General features: G+C 38.8%; 2 protein-coding genes across 2 annotated transcripts in view; one reads left to right on the forward strand and one right to left on the reverse strand.

Moving 5' to 3' along the window:
- The window catches only part of LOC306704145 (glutaminase kidney isoform, mitochondrial-like), a 37,596-nt gene extending 29,298 nt beyond the window's left edge, over positions 1–8,298 (forward strand). The window contains exons 15-18 of the mRNA XM_079170364.1: positions 2,230–2,291; positions 2,812–2,888; positions 3,660–3,723; positions 5,170–8,298. Of these exons, the coding sequence (XP_079026490.1) occupies positions 2,230–2,291; positions 2,812–2,888; positions 3,660–3,723; positions 5,170–5,317 (351 nt within the window). The 3' untranslated portion in view covers positions 5,318–8,298. The remainder of the gene's footprint in view (positions 1–2,229; positions 2,292–2,811; positions 2,889–3,659; positions 3,724–5,169) is intronic.
- Positions 5,947–18,506, reverse strand: LOC306704144 (signal transducer and activator of transcription 1-alpha/beta-like). Its single transcript, XM_079170363.1, has 24 exons — positions 18,433–18,506; positions 17,938–18,065; positions 17,030–17,174; positions 16,783–16,878; positions 16,448–16,525; positions 16,261–16,339; positions 16,080–16,168; positions 15,284–15,435; positions 14,993–15,154; positions 14,797–14,889; positions 14,103–14,159; positions 13,912–13,941; positions 13,708–13,798; positions 13,489–13,530; positions 12,653–12,736; positions 12,384–12,485; positions 12,013–12,148; positions 11,138–11,178; positions 10,832–10,908; positions 10,546–10,685; positions 9,847–10,023; positions 9,417–9,480; positions 9,206–9,290; positions 5,947–8,717 (listed from the first exon to the last, which is right to left on the reverse strand). Exons 2-24 carry the CDS (start codon positions 18,063–18,065, stop codon positions 8,604–8,606), a joined length of 2,262 nt encoding a protein of 753 aa, XP_079026489.1. The 5' UTR covers positions 18,433–18,506; the 3' UTR covers positions 5,947–8,603.
- Between the last annotated feature and the right edge of the window lie 1,037 nt (positions 18,507–19,543).

Here is a 19,543-nt window from a genome sequence, read left to right on the forward strand (position 1 = left end):
TTCAACTTGCATATATTGATTCCCTGAGCATGGAATGTAATTCCCCATAGATACATATTGTAGATCCAGTGTTCCCAACTCGGGGGGGGGGCGCTAAACAGGACATTTTTTTGTGTTCCTCTAATCTTTGCTTTTTCATGCAAATATTTCTAAAATTGTACCTGACTACAACATATTCAACAACAACATCTTATTCTTATTCCACTGGCCATAACCTAGAGCATTGGCTCCCACCGATTCAGGATGCAGCAAGAATATAGTTTCATAATTTTTCAGGGATTTGTTTCTGAGCATTAAGTTTACTCACAAGTCTGGACGAGTGGTCGCTTGATGACAGCTTTTATTTTCAGGGGTCACAAGAGAACAATGTTGGGAAGATGAACATCGGCTCCTTTTACACAGAGATTCCGCAATCCTGCCGTGAAGAAGATCTGCTTTGCTTCTTTTATTTTTTTTTTACTGAAGCAATCAACGCTGGCAAAATGCTGCCCCGGTGTTTTGATTTTAGATAGCATGCCGCCATTAAGGCCTTATCGGCTGTAACCTACTTATAAGCACAGTGCAGAGCGGCGGCCCTGAGCGAGCCAGCAGGTCACGCTCACACAAACTAAAAGCATTCATTCCTTCTCTGCTCAGGCAGACGTTACTCCACTATCTATCTTTACATCGCAAATAGTTGTTTGCTGCTACATTAAGGTTCACAATGTCGTGTATAGAGAACCTTAAATTACCCTGTGTCAATGACGTGAGTTTGGATACTGGCTTTAAATTATTAGTGGCTTCTAACAATCGGTACTGAGAGTTTAAACGTGATGTGAATCCAAGCAGTCTGAGAAGAGTTCAGTACAGGGGCGGCCCACAAGCTATTTCAAAGTTCTCAAAGTAAGTAATTTCTTTGGGTAAGTGTCTTTATCTAACATTTTGAGGACAAAAAGATGGTTTTCTAACTTTGATGTGACTGACCCAATTTGATGAAAGCTCTCGTGCATTCTTGAGCAACATTATGAAATGATTTAAGTGAATACCCTCACGCTCCGATGAACTGAAGTACAGAAGTTGTGAGTGTTTGTGTCTGTTGCGTGTTTTAACAGGTTTTAACTCTCCGAGTCTTTCTGAAGCAGTGATTGGCTTCTTAATGATTCTTACTGGAGTGAGGCTTTGGGTGAAATGAGGCCAAAATAGTTTTGTTCCTCTTCGTCTTCTCTTCGGTCTCGATTTCTGCCCTTATAATCTTGACATAATCATTTGCAAGAGTATTTGCTTTCAGTGTTTTTCTCGACTCCTTTGACGTCTAGCTTCAGCTTGGCTGTTGATAGTTGTAACTGGTGAGGTGGTTCCTTTTGCTGCATTGGCTTTCTGTGTTTACAAAGTGATGTGGCGCTTCTTGCAGTGGTGAAGTTTGTGTATACCTATTTGTTCCCTTGTTGCACTAAACACTATTACTACTCTTTTGTTTTTTGAGTTTGAAAAATCCTTCTCTGCGAGGTTCACAGCACACTAACATCTCAGGTCATATTAATTCTAATTCCCTTGCTTATTAATCCATAGTATACTATTATTATCATACTGAAATAGTGTGATACATTCTCTCAGCCTGGATTGAAATACCTATACAGGCTTTGTGTCTATTCTCACTCACATTTCCAAAGTGTCTTTGTACGAATCATGTCCTTGCTTATAGGACATGATTCAGTCCTGTTTGATGGTAAGTCTTAATCGATGCAGGGATCTCTTTCTGATCAGGTTTTGTAGCGCTAAGCTAGTGATATCCAACTTCTGGTTTAAGTGTATTTTTCTGATCGTCAACAAATTCCACAAAAAGACCAAAAAAAATGAATAAATTGATCCCACTGACTAGTATTGTCTGTGTATCCATTGAGCTCCATCGTTGTCCATTTAAAAACACATCAATGAGCCACACTGTTGCACTGGCTGACATGTTACTTCATTACCATGGGATCTGTTGACTGTAAGAAAACTATAGAATAATCTCATCCTCTAAGTTTGATAGGAGAATGAAAGACCCTGAAACTGAAAACTGCTTTGAAGTTAAATGTGTTCGAGTCCCCATCAGTGATATATGAAGTCATTCCTGTTTTGTACCTTCCAGTCCCTCCATAAAAATACAAATATAATTTGGTTTAACTTCCTATAGTTGGTGGAGCGGTAGTGGAAATAGGGTGAGTCTGTGGTCCTCCAAATGTTCTCTCTCTTTGTCTCTGCCCACAGGTCAAGTCTGTCATCAACCTGCTGTTTGCTGCCTACACAGGAGACGCCTCTGCACTGAGGAGGTCAACTTTCTTTTCTTTTCTTTTCTTTTTTTACGTTTACCAACTTGTAATATTGGCCACAGAAGAATTCATGCTAATCTCACCTTTATCAGCCTCAGGAGTCCATTCTTAAAACATAAACTGTGTGACGCTCACAGAGACGGAAAGGTGGCAGACATGCTCTCCTCTCTTACACACTGGTGATCTCAAGTGGCAGCAAGAGGAAGTTTAACTGATTAGTGGAGTTTTAGCAGAACTCGTGTGTATCTTTCAGGTCATGCATTCCTTTCCCTTATCACAATACATTTGCATTTTCTTAATGTTTGAATCACAGACTGTATAAGAATGGTTTCCATATACATTTACACTCTTGCAGTCTGTAAGTTGGTGGAGTTTTGTCCGCCGGAGCGCACCAGGCATAATAACCTTTATGTGGAGGGAATGCTTTCCACAAAAGATCTTAAGATGGGGAGTCCAGCTTTTTTACATGCACTAATTAAAGGTACTGACAAAGCTAGTTAAACAAACGTTGTGTTTGTAGGTTTGCACTGTCAGCCATGGACATGGAGCAGAGGGACTACGACTCTAGAACGGCCCTCCATGTGGCCGCAGCTGAAGGTAACCTGCATCCTAAAGTCATTCTGTTCATCTTGATTGACTTCACAACTTCACAGTTGTCAAAATCTGATTATAATAAAAGAATGATAAGAATATGCAAAAGTATGTGCAACCTTGTCCACATATTTTGTGTATTTTGTGATATGGGGCCTTAAATCCAAATATTAAAAATGTTCACATTTACATTTTAAACTAACGGGTGATTTCTATAGAATGCCATTTATTTTCAATATTAAATAAACAAATACATACATAAATAAGCCTATGAAATGAATAAACATTGCTATGAAATAAATAGACTATTATAACTACTAGTATGAACTATTTATTTGTTTAACTATCTTGACTAATTTCTATATTTATTTATTCATATATTTATAATGTCCTCGTTTATTTATTCCAACTTTTATTTCATAGGCATATTTATTTAGTTGATATATTTAATATTGAAGGAAATTGCATTCCATAGCCTCTAACTTTGTGACAACAATTTGGGGAAGGCCCTTTCATGTTTAAACGAGACAAATTAAATACGACCATCTGGTGGAAAGCCTCCCCAGATGAGTGGAGGCTGTGATGACGGCATATTAATGCCCATAGCTTTGGAATGAGGCATTCAGCCATCACACATGGGTGTAGATCTTGGTTGTCCTTTTACTATATTTATATATATATATATCATATTTACTATATTTGGGATGAAGCACACAACCTGTTTACGTTGTTACGTTTATGCATGCTTTGTATTTCCAACATCTGCTCTGCTCTCAGGACACACAGAGGTCGTGCGCTTCCTCCTGGAGGCCTGCAAGGTGAACCCAGTACCCAGAGACAGGTGAGCCAGACTCTCCATCATCAGCCTGCTCTTTCTCACCATCTGTACCTCTTTGCTCTCGTTATGGAGCAGAAAATTCACATGATGTCAGGCCCTCCATCTCGTTGGCTTTCTCTTTAACACGAGTGATAAGCGGCAGGATGAATCTTGTGTTAGTCCCACAGTCCTCCTGGTTACATACTTGGGTCCAATTCAGGTCGTACATTTGTACGAGGGACCATAATGGAAGTTTATGATGCCCATTGATTACAAATCATATTCTTACAAAACATTTCTGCTGGCCATTTTCCAAAGCATCATAACAACAACATAACTGTAGATGTATTCGAACTTGATTTTTTTAAAATGTCAATATGAATTCAGACACTTTAGGCTTTGAAGGGTTAAACACGGGGATTATGAGTCACTTTGATTGTAAGACTTGATTATTTTAACAAATAACAACAGATGGCAGTTACATAATAAAAACACAACTGTAAAAAGTATAGTTTGGTCATTTTTGGCATTTAAAACAATGAATACTTTTGAAAGCAATCCATGCACAGGAATGCATTTATGAAAAGAAATCTATGTACGAAAAGAAAAGGCTTTAAAATGACTATTTAAAGCAAGTTTCATACAAGTTGTTTCAAGAAGGAAATTAATCTATAAGTGTATGTTTATTTGGTTTTATATTAAGACAGCAGTACTGTTTTAGTGAATAGGATGAATCGTGCAAAACCACTGGTTTTGACAGTTGGTGCAAGTATATTTTTTGAAACGATTAACCGATTCCATTTTGACAAGAAAGTAGGAACTAAAAGAATACGGATGCCCCCAAAAAGGAAAGAAACATGTAAACTCATCACGCATTAGTGTAGCATACAGTCTGTTCATACTGCGTATCTACTAGCCCACTGTATAACTAGTCAGCCACACAGTGTCGACGTACACTGACTACAGAGAAAAGCGGAAGAGTGAAGTGGTTTATGTAAAGCTTTGAGGCAAAAATATCTGTTTATAAATGACATTACCTTTCAAGTTGTTGGTAAGGATTGTAAACTGGGGCAAAGCAGTGATCTTATAAATAAAACTGACTTGACGGGACCGGAAGTATAAGCTCTTCTCATAATCAATAAAGGAAAGTCAGAAGACTCTTTATATTATCTCAACTATCCTTTGTATAAAAGGAGAAGAATTGGCAGTCCTGTTTCTAATGAGATTAATCACAAAGCTAGCAGCAAGTCAAGTGTTTTGTGAGAACGCTTCAAATATTGAGTTCCAGAAATGTAATGAAATGCATGACCACAACACGTGTCGTAATGTTGCTGGTGACCAGTGAAATGTAGAGCAGGTAGCCTATTGGATGAACTGCTCAGAATGGCAGCGGGCAATGACGCGTAATGTTTGCGTTCGCGCGCCATACTTTCCACCCAGTAGTCCTTTAATATGTTTTCTTTGGTACAGATGGGGGAACACGCCGATGGACGAAGCGGTGCACTTTGGCCACCACGATGTGGTCACCATGCTGCAGAGCTACCACGACAAATACAGCCCGCCTGCTGGCGCTGACGACAAGGAGATCGCTGAGAAGAGCCTGGACAGCCTGCTGTAGACCTGCGGCACACATCTGCAATATTTAGGTTTCTACGCTCCACTGGACCATACTTCTGATGAATTCGTTATTGTCTGGTGTGCTTTACTTTCTGGCTGTACATCGCTGCTGTCCTTCATTTCCCTCCCTCACCTCTATCATAATGTAGTGAGTGTTGTACGTGAGAGTGAGCACATTCTCAATACTGTTCAAACAAATTATACATCTGGGTATCCGTAATGCAATCATTTTGACAGTATACAGTATTACTCATGTAATGTGTCGGTAAAGCTTGTGGTATCCCAGGCTATAGATTGTATCAAAGTGTATTAGTTTAGTTACAGTATAGTTCATGTTATATTATTCTCTACCTGGAAATATTTGGGTAATACTCTCTATGTGTTCGTTTTGTGAGATAGTGAGGTGTGTGGAAATGATGATATAAGCTTTATAATGCGTCTCTGATTGTGTAAATGTATAAAGGCCTGCAGGCCTTACGCTGACAGTGCAGTTATGTGCCTGTTTAATCTCCATATAGCTGCATCTATATTCTCAGATTGTTCTCCTGACTGCTGCAGGTTTCAATGAAACCTTATCTCCTTTGAAGTCATTGAAAGATTGTACTCCAAATGTATTTTTCAGTGGGAACACTTGCAATAGAAGCACTATGTATTTATTTCACAGAGAGACTTTTTAAAGAGTAACATTTATAGAGATGTACGATTGTGTAATATGTCGCATCTGGGATGGAGTCAAGTTGGTTTCTATATTTTTGTTGTCATAGTTTACATTTTTTTCTGTGTCATCTGCATTTCCCCCCCACACACATCCTCCATCTCTTCCTGTCAAATGTCAGATCTTTATTCCATGACTGCACATGAGGAATCCCTTTTTTTTTATTTATTTTTTTACTTGGCTTAATGACATTGGTTTCTTGGATAGTCACAATGTTGCACAGAACAATTTCAGCAGCACAAGGACCATTTATAAAACTTTTGACAATTATCGATGTGTATGGACGTCTTGCAGTAATTCTTACTTAAGTATGATGTTACCTATGCACTACAAAGTTCCACACAGATCTAATCCAATCATCAAAGTCTGTACTATAAGAATGTACTGAATTTCTCTTAACGATATTTAGTTGGAAGAAGTTTAGAAATATGAACAAACCATATAGTACAATAACTGACCTGAACTAAACTAAATGTGTCAAGACACAGGATTTTATGTTATGCTGTAACATTCCAAGTGGCGGTTTCTCCTGGTCTCACTATTGATCACAGTGAGTGTGTGTGTGTGTGTATGTGTGTATATATATATATAATATACACACATACACACACACACACACAATACAAAAATATTCACCCTTTGAAGCCCCAGAAGTCAAGTGTCAGTAACGGAACACCTGATGAGTCAAAAGTATAGTTTAATTCATACTTTAAATGTATGTAAATTAGTTAAATAATTGATCAACAAGGTTATATACATTAACTCCAATGAGGTGATTTAAAAAATAAAAGAAGCTAGTTTCTCTTTGACTGGCTCTGTTCAGCTACGAGATGGTTCGCCACAGTGCTAACCTTGCTATCACACCAGATAAATAGCCTAAATTAGCTACTTTTGTAGTGGTATGTAGGGTATTTGTAGCAGATTTAAGCAAACTATATTAAAACAAACCAATACGTTGCTCCAAATTAAATGTATTTTTTATTGGATTTTATTTTAAAGTGTGCTAATGTTAGTTATTTTGGCCAGCAGTGGGGCATTTGCAGACATTCCGTTAACAGTTTGCGGACACGTCTATAGTTCGTGTCACCAAATGGGAGATATCGTTAGTGTCAGAAATTCCAAATATCTACGACATAGAATTACAAGTCAGAGGCTAACATGTTTTTCTGACTCGGGGACTCGTAACTGCTAATGTAAACAATATGACTTGACAACCCAATGCTAACACTAGCATGCTGACATGTTCACAATGACATTGCTCTGTAAAATAATGGCAAAGATTAATCTTAAAAACATGTCGATGTTAAGCAGGTAACTTATGTGTTTACCATGCTCACCATTTGAGTTTATTAAATATTTGCACACTGCAAATTAGCACCAAACAGAACATACCTGAGGTTGATGGAGAAGTCATTAGTTTTGCAGGTATTTTGTCATAAATACAATCTCATAGTGGCCCAAATTTCATGGCAATCCATCAAATAGTTTTCATAAAATAAAAAAATGACAGGCAACCTCTCAAGTTTTTAAAGGACCAATCTGTATTTAATTTTTGTTTACCACAAGTAAAAGGTTTCAGTGCAATTACATATATATTGACGATATTTAGTTTTGGAGGAAAAATATGAATCTTGAGTTTTCATACAATCATAAGTGACAATATAGGTTTGTTTCACCCCTTCCATCCTTTCAACCTGTAGGCCTAGCAAACATGCAATAGTGTCAGAAGACAGTAACTTAAACGTGGGTGTCAGATAAACTCCTTGATTTCAGGCACCTCTGGTAATTAATTACATCCACTGTTTATCATTAGAGGAAAATATTAACTGTTTAATTTTTACAAGAAATTCAACCTATTCAACTCACTCTTATGATACCTGTGTAGTCAGTTATACATGGCTTAACTTGACTCTTCAGGTAACCCATTTGTGACACTTGTTGTATATGGGACCGAACATATATAAAAGTAATACAAAATGACACATATTTCAGTAGGTGTAATGTGCTGTTCTTGAACTTTTTTATGAAATGTTTTTTCTTATATTGAACGGCTTTCTAAAAGAGCGTGGTATTTTTTAGTAGTGCAAGCGTGTGTGTTTTGACCAGAAAGACAGAAGACAGAAAAAACTGAAAACAAGCAGCCAAGACAGTGTTTGTCCTTTGTCCTTCTGTATAAATAAAGTTGTTCAGTACTGTAAAATGCAGATGTTATTTCTCTTGGCGCTGGAATGATATGTTTATTTTAATAAACAAAAGTTAAGAACATCCACAGTAGTTTGGTGTTTTTACGCACGACAGCAGGATTTTCTGTTGAATCAAAGACATATTCAAAAAGTGGTCATGTAGTAGAAAAGTTTGCAGTTTACATTTAAACAGTAATGTAGAAAACCATCACACAATATTTTAGAACCACCTCTTGCCTAAAAAATGGTTTGTAGTTTTGCACAATATATACATTTAGCAAAATCTTAAATAATTACATTATTTACAACATTCCATGTATTTCATTAATGTTGCCCAATGTGATAACTGTCTGATTCTGATACAATGACCCAGCACATTTTCAGAAGGATCAAATAAAATCAACGAAGTCGGTCTCAGTTGATGCTGTTTCTTGAAAAGACGTAAAGAAGTCGGGGAGTTCAGGAAAGTCAGGGAGTTCAGGTAAGTCGAGTAAATCCATCAGCTACAGGGAAACAAAAAGATTTCGGTTTAAATTAACTGCAGAGGAAAAGCCATCTAATACAAACAAAGGTAATTAAACGTTATCTCTTCATCAAACTGCATCTTTAAAAAAAATTGAATTACTGAAATGGTGAATGATTGTTAAAGCTGCACTATTTAATATCTTCATATTAAAACCTCTTCAACTCCGTGAGGACGCCGGCGTCCTCGATCCCCTCCCCTTCCGTTCTTACGGCTTGCTTACGAAAATTCTCGAAACGAAACAAATCATGCAAATAATTCTGAGTTTTGAAAATGTGGTGGCGTGTCGATACATATTGAGACTGATAGCTCAGGGAAATGTCCGGCCCCAGGGCCCTTAGCTTTGTGAAAATGTTTCGCCCTTGAACAATATAATTATATGGCCCTGCTATTGATTTATTATGTCAATATTGTGTTAGCAGCAAAAATATCAATAAAAGCCGATGTCTTGTAAAATTTCAAACCCACTGTTATTTCTGTGTCCATGTCCATGTCCATGTCCATGACCAGAATAGGCATCTCCCTAGGTGGAGAAGGAGGTGGCGTAGGATCGCTGTAGAAAAAAACTTTTATTTAAGGCAAGTTTCTCCTATACGGCATTGAACTATAGAGTAATAGTGAATACTATTTATATTGATACTGAGGTATTTTTTTGTTCAATTATGATTATCTTACTCACTTTGAGGTAGGAATGGGATTTCTCTTCACGTAGCCTTGTATGATCTTTTTAGTTGCCGACATTTCTGCATGAACAGAGGTGATTAGACAATATTCATGTAGATTCATGTTCAATTATGTATAGTATGCTACTAAGAACACGGCACTGACTTAAACTGGATAATCTCAGCATTAACATTATGAACCCATTAATCATAACGAGTGTGAGGAGCTTCATTTCCTCCAACCGTTACATGAAGGTCAAATTAAGTTGTTATGCAATATATGTTAAATTAGACAATACGTATCTAGAAGAATATATATATACATTTTTTAGGTGTGTTAACATTTATTTAGTTATTTAAATTCCTGTACTTATGGGGTATAAAAGTACCAATCATGAAACAATTAAAATGTTGTCCTCAAGGTGAAAGCCAAACGAGAGACAATACCTGGGGGCTTGTAGTAGCATCCAAAAGCAGCGTCTTTGTGGATGTCTGGGTAAAGGTAGATAAGTGGATTCCTGTGCGTTCTCCCGCCTCTCAGACTGTAGTTGTAAATGATGTCCGGCAGAGCATTGTCCAACAGCTCACTCTTGGTGTAGGGCTCTACTGCATGTACATGGGCGTCTACAAGGGAACCACATACAGAGAGAAAAGTAAGCGAACACAGAGATAAATACCGGAATGTCTGGTGTTAGAATAATTTCACTCAAGACAGGAGCACTGGAGGCAGCGAGTCTGCCACAAGAATGATCATTTGCACATTGTGTATTCTCAGTTCATGGTGGTTTGTTTGGGCTGGATTTAGCTTTAGCTTTGGTGTGCTTATGTGGAGGGACAATAAAGGAGACATATTAAAACAATATATATTTGTGTGCACATGCACACTATGCAGGCTGCGTTTGTTATTAGTTGTTATTGCATGACACAAACTGTGGCAGGGAACAACAACAGTGTGAAAATGCTGTTACGGTGTGTTCACACCAAATACAAAGCAAACTTTTTGTGCGACATGATTACATACAAAGTTAATGTAAAAACATGAATACGTGGATTTTGCGTAAGTTGAAATAAGTCACATGAAGCCGTGTCAGGAAAGGCTATCCTATCCGTCTGAAACCCATAAAGTTAAAATCCTACTAAACATACCACCATTGCAGTGGTCAACCCAGCTGAAGGAGATGGCTCCATCTTTGTTGCTCTCGCTAAAGCGTAGCAGAAAGGTCCCGGTCTGTTTTTCCTGCAAGAGAACCTTTGTTCTCTCCCTGCTCACGAACCCCATGATGGACCTGAAACCCACACACAGAATATGAGGAGTGTTTAGTTCACTGGGAAGTATAGTGTCATACTACTCAGAAATGTTCGGTTATTGTGAATGATACAAACAGTAAACCAAACTGTAAAACATTGCTGAGTTGACTGGGCTGCGTCTTACCCATCCCGCCAATGATCCACCACGTGTTTTTTGATCAAATCCAGGATTCCATCAATCCAAATCCAGGCATTTTCATTCTGTCCACACAGGGAAGAGAAAGTCAACATGTAAACACACACACACACACACACACACACACACACACACACACACACACACACACACACACACACACACACACACACACACACACACACACACACACACACACACACACACACACACACACACACACACACACAGAAGTCCCTCAGGTTGTAGAAATAGAGTAAACAACAGTCGACCAGAATCTTGCTCAATGCTCACCTTGGAGAACTTGCTCCATTGAACCAGAAAATCAGGATCATCTGTGAAGAAGCTAACAGTTAGCCTAAATAAGAAATGTCATGAAAACTTTTCCAAAAACAAAAATATGGACACACTTGCTTTTTTCACTTTTCTCTCATATAATTAAATATAATTAGATGACGCTGAAAGTGTTTTAAAGGAATAGTTTGACAAATACGCTTTCTTTAGTTAGATGAGCAGATCCACTCTCTTGTCTGTCAAGCATCAGAAGCGGCGCTTAGCTTAGCATAAAGACAGTGCCCAGTCAAGAAATAGTCCAGTAGACTACATAAACCATGGTAAAACCAAAACGTGTTGTTTTTAACATCCGTTTTTTGTACACAGAGAGAGAGAGAGAGAGAGAGAGAGAGAGAGAGAGAGAGAGAGAGAGAGAGAGAGAGAGAGAGAGAGAGAGAGAGAGAGAGAGAGAGAGAGAGAGAGAGAGAGAGAGAGAGAGAGAGAGAGAGAGAGAGAGAGAGAGAGAGAGAGAGAGAGAGAGAGAGAGAGAGAGAGAGAGAGAGAGAGAGAGAGAGAGAGACTAGCTGTTTCCCCGTTTCAAGTATTTGTGCTAAGCTTAGCTAACCATCTCCTGGCTGTAGCTTATAACACAGACATGAGAGTCGTATCAAACCTCTCTTCTAACACTTAGAAAGAAGGCGAATTAGCATATTTTCCAAAATGCCAAACTATTATAAGTTCACAAATGATTTGCACTGTCTCCAATACTGATCCTTCGTGGAAGTACAGTATGTTGTATTCTTATTTTCTGTAGAATCAAATTTAGACTAACTTCCAAACAAAACACAAGAAAGGGACATGGTTCAATTGCATCCAAGAAGCGGTCAAGCACTCACCCACAATTTTGTGTTTTAGCATGGAGAGCTGGTCTACGTCGAGCTCCCGTTGGCCAACGGACAAAAACTGCCAGCTCAGAACCTGTGAGAGCTGCTGCCAGCTGAGTGGAGGCGGGTCCACAAACAACAACAGGTTCTACAGAACAGAGTCACGGGCTTCAAATGTGATTCAAGACTTGACAATTGGACTTACAAATATGAACCTCTGCAAAACAATAAGAAGAAAAAAATGGTACAAACTGTAGAAGAGAAAATAGAGGCATAAACCCAAAATGCACACGTACGACTGGTGTAATCTGAATGTGTCCTATCATGTAGCTAAACAGAGCCTGATATTGTTTATTTGTTGTGTTGAAGTGTGATGGCTTTACCGGCGGTTCACCGGCGGACAGCATGTTGTACCACATGATGGAGGCCCAGGCATTGACGCCCTGACTGGTGCTGGAGATGACAACCACAGGCAGAGAGCTGGCCTGGACCAACACAGGAGGAAGAGGCCGTTAAATAAACAGCCTGGCTACAATTGTTCTGCTCCAATAGGGCCTCCTCTTCAGCCAATAATATCTTCAGTTCAGCGGCGAAGAGAGCACACAGAAATTGAAACGCCTCCGACTGAAATTTGAGTGACGCGTTTACTCACCTCGATGTTAAATTCCAGCCCAGCGTGCTGAAACCCTGTCACAAACTTAATGATGTGGAGTTCCTCAGTGACCAACAGACGACACTGATGAAGAAGAAAGAGAGAAGGAAGAACTACTTGTTTAATCATTTGCAAGCACGTAGAGGTAATGCAATTAAATAACATTTAATTGCATCTGATACAAGTGAAACACACTTATGTTGTGATTTGCTGGTGAATAAAACGTCATGCCCCCTGATTAACTGTGCTGTTCATATTTATCATCCATGAAGCTTCTCACTTTTCTTGCTCTCCTTACTACTTGGGTTGCAATATTGAACTGAATTCCATTCATCTGTCTTATCTATCAACATGTCCCACATAAAATGTTCACGTGAATGCTACCTTAAACCTGCATTAACTGATTTTAGGACATGTTACTCTGTAGCCTCTTCTTTGGCCACTTGTGAGCAGCGCAGCAGGCTGTCAACACACCATTGACATCATCACCTTATCAATGTGATATGCAAAAACACTTATTTACACATCCAGCAGATACAGGGCAACATCAGCATTCATTCAAAATTGTGTGTCTGTCTATGTGACAGAACACCAGCACGGCCTTGACACACCAAGATTAGTGCTTGAACCCTTTATTTTTACCAAGAGGTATTTATTTTAAAAACACAGTTTGGCCCACATCTGGCTGGATAACTGGCTCCACTTTCATGCAGATGAGGAACACATCAGAGCTGTAAAATGTTGTTAAATAAATGTCCACAACCAGCAGATGCCGACCAAGACATGGTGTATAGAGTACAAATAGCAGTTAATTCAATTTGAATGTCTCATCTTACCTCATGTGATCCTTTGGTTCTTGCTTTGCGTTCCTTGAGTGACTGAAAAAACAAAAAAAGTGTCTCAGAAAATGCACTCATTATATACTCGACTATATTTGTTTGACGTGCAGTATATAACACGTATGTTCATAATACACAAAGCTATATATTCGTTTAATGATCAAAGGTTGAGTGCTTCTTCAGCTTCTAAATTAAGCAGTTTGAGGAGTTTTATACCATGTGACTAAATTTTGCCACCAAGCCTCCACAGGGCGAGTCCACGTCCAACACCTTACTGATGTCCTCGTTGAAGTCAAAGTGACGGAACCTACAACCACATCAGAGCAGAAAGCGTTAATGTCCGAAGATGTATCAGTAGTTTATAAGAATAGGTCAATTTACATTTCCGATTTTTAAACTGTTTTGTCTCCCTTTACTTACCCTTTAAGTGTCTTGGCTTCTTCAACATCCCTTTAAGGTGAAAAAACAAATAAAAAGTTTGATCACAAAACAAAGGCTAAAGTGTTTTTATTAAAAAACTAACAAACAAAATCAATAAAAAAAAATTAAAAAACCTTTACAAATGTATTGGAAGACATCTTTACGTAAGATAAAAGTTTTCTTTGACTTACTTGTCAAATACAGGTTTGACTTTGAGGCACTTGAACTCTGGGAGGTTTGCCAAGAACCTGAGAACAGAAGAAACAAATACTGGTAGAATAAAATAAAGAAATCTCTCCATCTGTCCATAAAATACATCCCAAAACTATTTTAAGAATTGTTTTTATGCTCTGAAGCTCATATTTGGCATTTCACTAAGATAACATGTTAATAAGTTAATTTGATATGTCAAGGCCCAATAAAATAGTTTTAGAAGTTAGGGTTGGTGTGAGGATTTTTGTGGATTCCATTGTTACTGCTATGAATCCAGGCTGATGGCAGCTGCCGTCCTCCGCAAAAGGAGCAGGCTACAAAAACGACACAGCCACTTTTCAAGCCTACTGGCACTAACTAAGTATTTGATGTGGAAAATATTAACGTGGCTTTATCTTCACACATGGAACATTTAATGTCAACACAGCATTTACAATTAACACTAATAATTCCACAGAAAAGGCAGCTGCTGTAATATGAATTACAGTAACACCTCTTACAGTACAGTGCTGTATTTGAACAGACGTTCAACAAGGGCTGTGCGTGAAACAAAAAGCAACTTTCTTGCAAATTAAGTAACCTAGAATCACTCCACAGTTGACAATTATTTATTAGACATATCATTCATCTCAAGTAGCCTGCAGAGCAACACTGTGTTAGGTGCAGCCTTACCTCACTGTCACTGAGAACCGCACACCGGTCTTCAGTATTAGAGGTCGTTGTTGTAAACTCGACATGATAGGTTGTTTCTCAACCACTAGAGCACTGCAAAGCAAGACCACAACAAAACATGTCGACAATATGAAAGAGTAATGTATCAGTCTGTGTGTAATATATGACACAGAAGAGCCCTGACGCCATGTCTCACTTTGCAAGAAGTTTTGTTAACAAGGACAGCGTGAATTTCTCAAATTCTGCCATGGGGCCTGGGAGGCTGGAGGCATCGGTGCTGTTGTATTTCTTGTTCTGGTCTCGCAATTTCTGCAGCTGTTCGCGTACTCCCAGCAGCGTCTCTGCCACAGTCGTGAAGCTGCACATACAACATGAGCAAACACACATAGCATCAAGTTTGTTATAAGGTATTCAGTGTGACAGCATGGGACACTCAGACGTTTCCTCAACACGGATCATGACAATGGTAGTGCTAATAAGTTCTCACCACTTCTGGAGATGGTCCAGAGAGACGTCAGCTGGACTTCCAATGCAGGCCATCTGCTGCCTGCGCTTCCACTGAGGTAGCTCCACATCTGTGAGAGTGGCCACAGTCTTCTGTGCCAGGTTCAAAATGGTCACAATCTGCTGCAGCACCATCTGCATGACAAAAGAAGTTCAGTCGGTTTTTGAGCCACAACAAAGGCTTGCAACAGACTAGTTGAGGCTTGCTTTTACCCTAGCTGATTGCGAGGACATGTCTTTTACTGCTGAAGTGGTTGTTGAGCACTTGCAGCCCCTACCGGCCGGTTAATTAAGAAGAGTGATGAGTCAGCAGTCAATGACGGTATAACAAAAAAAAATTGTGAATCACCGCAACCTTTGACAACTCGAGCAGACAGTCATAAATGAGCACAAAAAACATTAGGTTGATGCGTTCAGCAGTATGCGAGATTAGCTGCGGACAGACAGATACATGCACGCACACGCACGACCGACATTATGATCCCCCACACACTTACGTCTGACGGAGATAATAATGTAAAAATTGCTGTGGCTTACAACCATTATATCAAGCATTTTATCAAGAAAAGCATCCGTGACTTAAAAAACAGCAAAGTAAAGTGTTTCAACTCCATGAAAGAATAACCGTAAAGGGAGAAAAGGTGCTTTGAATAACAATCTATACTTAAAAAGAATACCCAAACCCAACACTGTTGGAACTAACTTTCTTGCTTTCAACATGTAAAGCATAAAACGCATTGAGTAAGTGGTTTATCAGTTTGTGCTGTTTTCTACAGTACCTGCTTTGTTTGTGTGATAAGGTTGGTCCGCTTCAGACATTCCTCTTCCACAACAGCATGAGAATTGGCCAATCCAATGTGCTGCTCCACTGGAAACGACAAATAAGGCATCCATGACGCAAAAAATAAAATCACACCAAACCTGCCACCTGTTCCTTTTTTGTCTCCTACCATACAGTACCTTGGCTTGGCCATGTCTTCTGTATGAAGTCAAGGTTTTCATTCAAGAACTCCAGTTTCTTTATTTCCTTCTTCACCTCCTGCGTTAAGAGTTTAAAGTCACAAAATTAGAAATGATGACGTGTGTTTTTTTCCCTCCAGGATGGCTGTCAGGTGGAAAGCAAACCGTGTAGTCCAAGTGAGTTTACCGAAGTCTGTTTTTTCAGTTCATTGACATTGTTGTCCAACTCTTTCCATGTTTGATTCATGGCTGGACTGCTGCAACCCTGGCAAAGACATATCATTTCACTCTTTTGCTATTACTGGCATATCGTGGTGATTTTTACAAAACAGACTCTTATCACAGTGTGTGACTTTTGAACTGCAAGTTACATTTCAGGGTGCTCTGCAAAAGCTCATTGTGCAAAAAAACAGGGTTTAGATGCGTCCCTTCAGAGCAGGAACAAAGTAGTAAAATCAAACAAAAGTCAGATTTGAATCATCTTTAGCACATTATTAGTTCATCCATCTGATACCATCTTACCTGTGCTTCAGAGGCTAAAGCCAGGATTTTCTTTTCCTCCTTTAGGCTTTCAGACAGGATTCCGGCCAAGTTCAGAGGCTTATCTTTAAAGTGTTTCTAAGTTAAACAAGATAATAATAATCACATACACACAAAATCAATAAGAGGTTTCAATCATTCTGTTTTGAGTACACAAATGAAGGTAAATCCAACTTGAATACTTAATGTAATGTTCAGTTCAGTTCACATAACAGCATGTCTGTCCTACCAGCAAGTAGTCTTTCATCCCTGAAAAATCAGGTCCCTGCAAGATGTTGTTCTCCTGAACAGAACAGTTCCACAGTTCTTCCAAATACACCAGGAGTACATTGAAACAAGTGCTTGCTTTGTTTTCATCCACAGCTGCCGAATCCCTGTCAACGAGCAACCACAAATGTACATTCACTTAGGGATTGTGTCTGTCTATGTGTGCTGAATTAGGGCACACTTTGTGGGACATTTCTGAACAGTGAAAACAGGTAAATCTACTTGATCTAAATCCGCCAATTAGAAAAGCAAATTTTGGGCCATCCAGACAGTTGAACTGTATATGTGTAACAGGGGTACATAATCTGTGTCCCAAAACAATTTATTTACAGTATATTGGGGTTTTTTTGCTGCATTTTTTAGGCTTTTCTTTTTCTTCTTCCTCTTTATCATCAACTTTTTCTTATTATTATTAAGTAATCATGTACTATACATTGTTCAGTACATAGATTTCTGTTTTTCACCAAAGTCGTGAAAAATTATAGTTTTTAATCTTAGATAAAGCTTAGATAAGCTTTCAGGAAACGCACCGGCTAACCCAGTAGGGGTCACCTGGACAATAAAGGACCTACCCATCTTTTCCACTCTATGTGCCTTTTGTATGCATTGGTTAATAATTTGTAATTAGTTTGTGGTAACTAGGTTAAGCAAAACATATTTAAGTAAAATACACCACTTAGGGACAATAAAAACTGACAAAACAACTAGATTTTATCGACAAAAAAAGTGTTTTAAAGATGGCAATAACGCAATTGTGTGACTACACAGTATTGACAAACGTGCAATTACTACACACTGACTGCTGAAGTTACATTGTGGACCTAGAGGATGAGCGCCCCCTACCGCCAGGTGAGTGGGTGTCTCTCTTACCAGTCCTGGCTCTCTATGGGGTCGCACAGACTTTGGCGGATCTCTCTGGGGAACTTCCTCTCGTACAGCTGACTCACTTGGCCCTGGAGGGCTGAGTCCAGCTTCAGCAGGTCCTGCCACTGGGCCATCTGCAGTTAGCCGACAAAACCAACAGAGACCATGCAGTCTGAACATCATCACAGAGAGAAAGTCAATAACGCATTAATGCGTTTTGATTTATTTTCTCACAATCGAGAATTGATCATGTTTGAGTTATGTTTAAAATTGTATTCAATTCTGTCGTCTTTTATCCACCAGAAGTAATGATAATAACAACAATACTGATATTATTAATAACAAAAATAACAATAATAGCAGATAATTTGCACTCGCGATCATTAGGTTTAATACCACGCACGTTAAGATCGACTTTATATCCACCTTATAACGAAACAGTTCCTAAAACAAAACATAGGTTTTTCTTCCGTATTTCCTACAGACAGCAAAATAACTTACGTTGTGGCTGTTTTGTCCTCGTTGTTAGACTGTTCGCGCAGGATGGTATAACATATAATAGAATATGTCCTGACTGTCTCGGTTATGAATGTATTAAGGAAGAAGGGGGCGTTCATTTATATCCTCAGGGCACGCCCTCGCAACACCACGTGATTCTCGAGAAATCGTCCGGGCTGAGTGGTGTCAAGTCGACCGGTCTTTACACCGTTTTCATTTCCGCTTTCAAAATACTACAGGAACATTTATTATTTGTTTACAATACTGCCGGGATGCTTGTGAATTCCCCCCAGCGATCCATAAAGTATTATCTTTATCCATAATAATACACCCTAATTTGTATGGTGGATACATTTTGTATTATTAATCTGCAACTGCATTGTAACTGCACGTTTTCAAATAAGTCGAGTAAAAAGTACTACATTTCTCTCTGAAATGTGGTGGGAGTTGAAGTATAAAGCAGCTAGAGCCGCCTTAGCTTAGCATAAAGACTAGAGGCGGAGGGAAGCTAGCTTGGCTCTGTCCAAAGTTTTAACAAATCCACCTATCACTACATCTACATTTTACATTGCATCTCTGTTGCTTAATCCACACACATGATCTTTTACTTCCTCAAAGCCAGAAACAACACACCCGTTCTTTATTAACGCTCTCCGGGAATCACGTGGTTTTCGGTAAAAACGCTGTAGGAGCGTGCATCAAGTAAGTAGTAGGCAGATTTACGCTTAACTTCCGGCTGCTTCTAAAATAAAAGCCCTATCAGCAGGTCCTGCCACTGGGCCATCTGCAGTTAGCCGACAAAACCAACAGAGACCATGCAGTCTGAACATCATCACAGAGAGAAAGTCAATAACGCATTAATGCGTTTTGATTTATTGTCTCACAATCGAGAATTGATCATGTTTGAGTTATGTTTAAAATTGTATTCAATTCTTTCGTCTTTTATCCACCAGAAGTAATGATAATAACAACAATACTGATATTATTAATAACAAAAATAACAATAATAGCAGATAATTTGCACTCGCGATCATTAGGTTTAATACCACGCACGTTAAGATCGACTTTATATCCACCTTATAACGAAACAGTTCCTAAAACAAAACATAGGTTT

Source organism: Pholis gunnellus, assembly GCF_910591455.1.
Source record: "Pholis gunnellus genome assembly, chromosome: 12".
Lineage (NCBI taxonomy): Eukaryota > Metazoa > Chordata > Actinopteri > Perciformes > Pholidae > Pholis > Pholis gunnellus.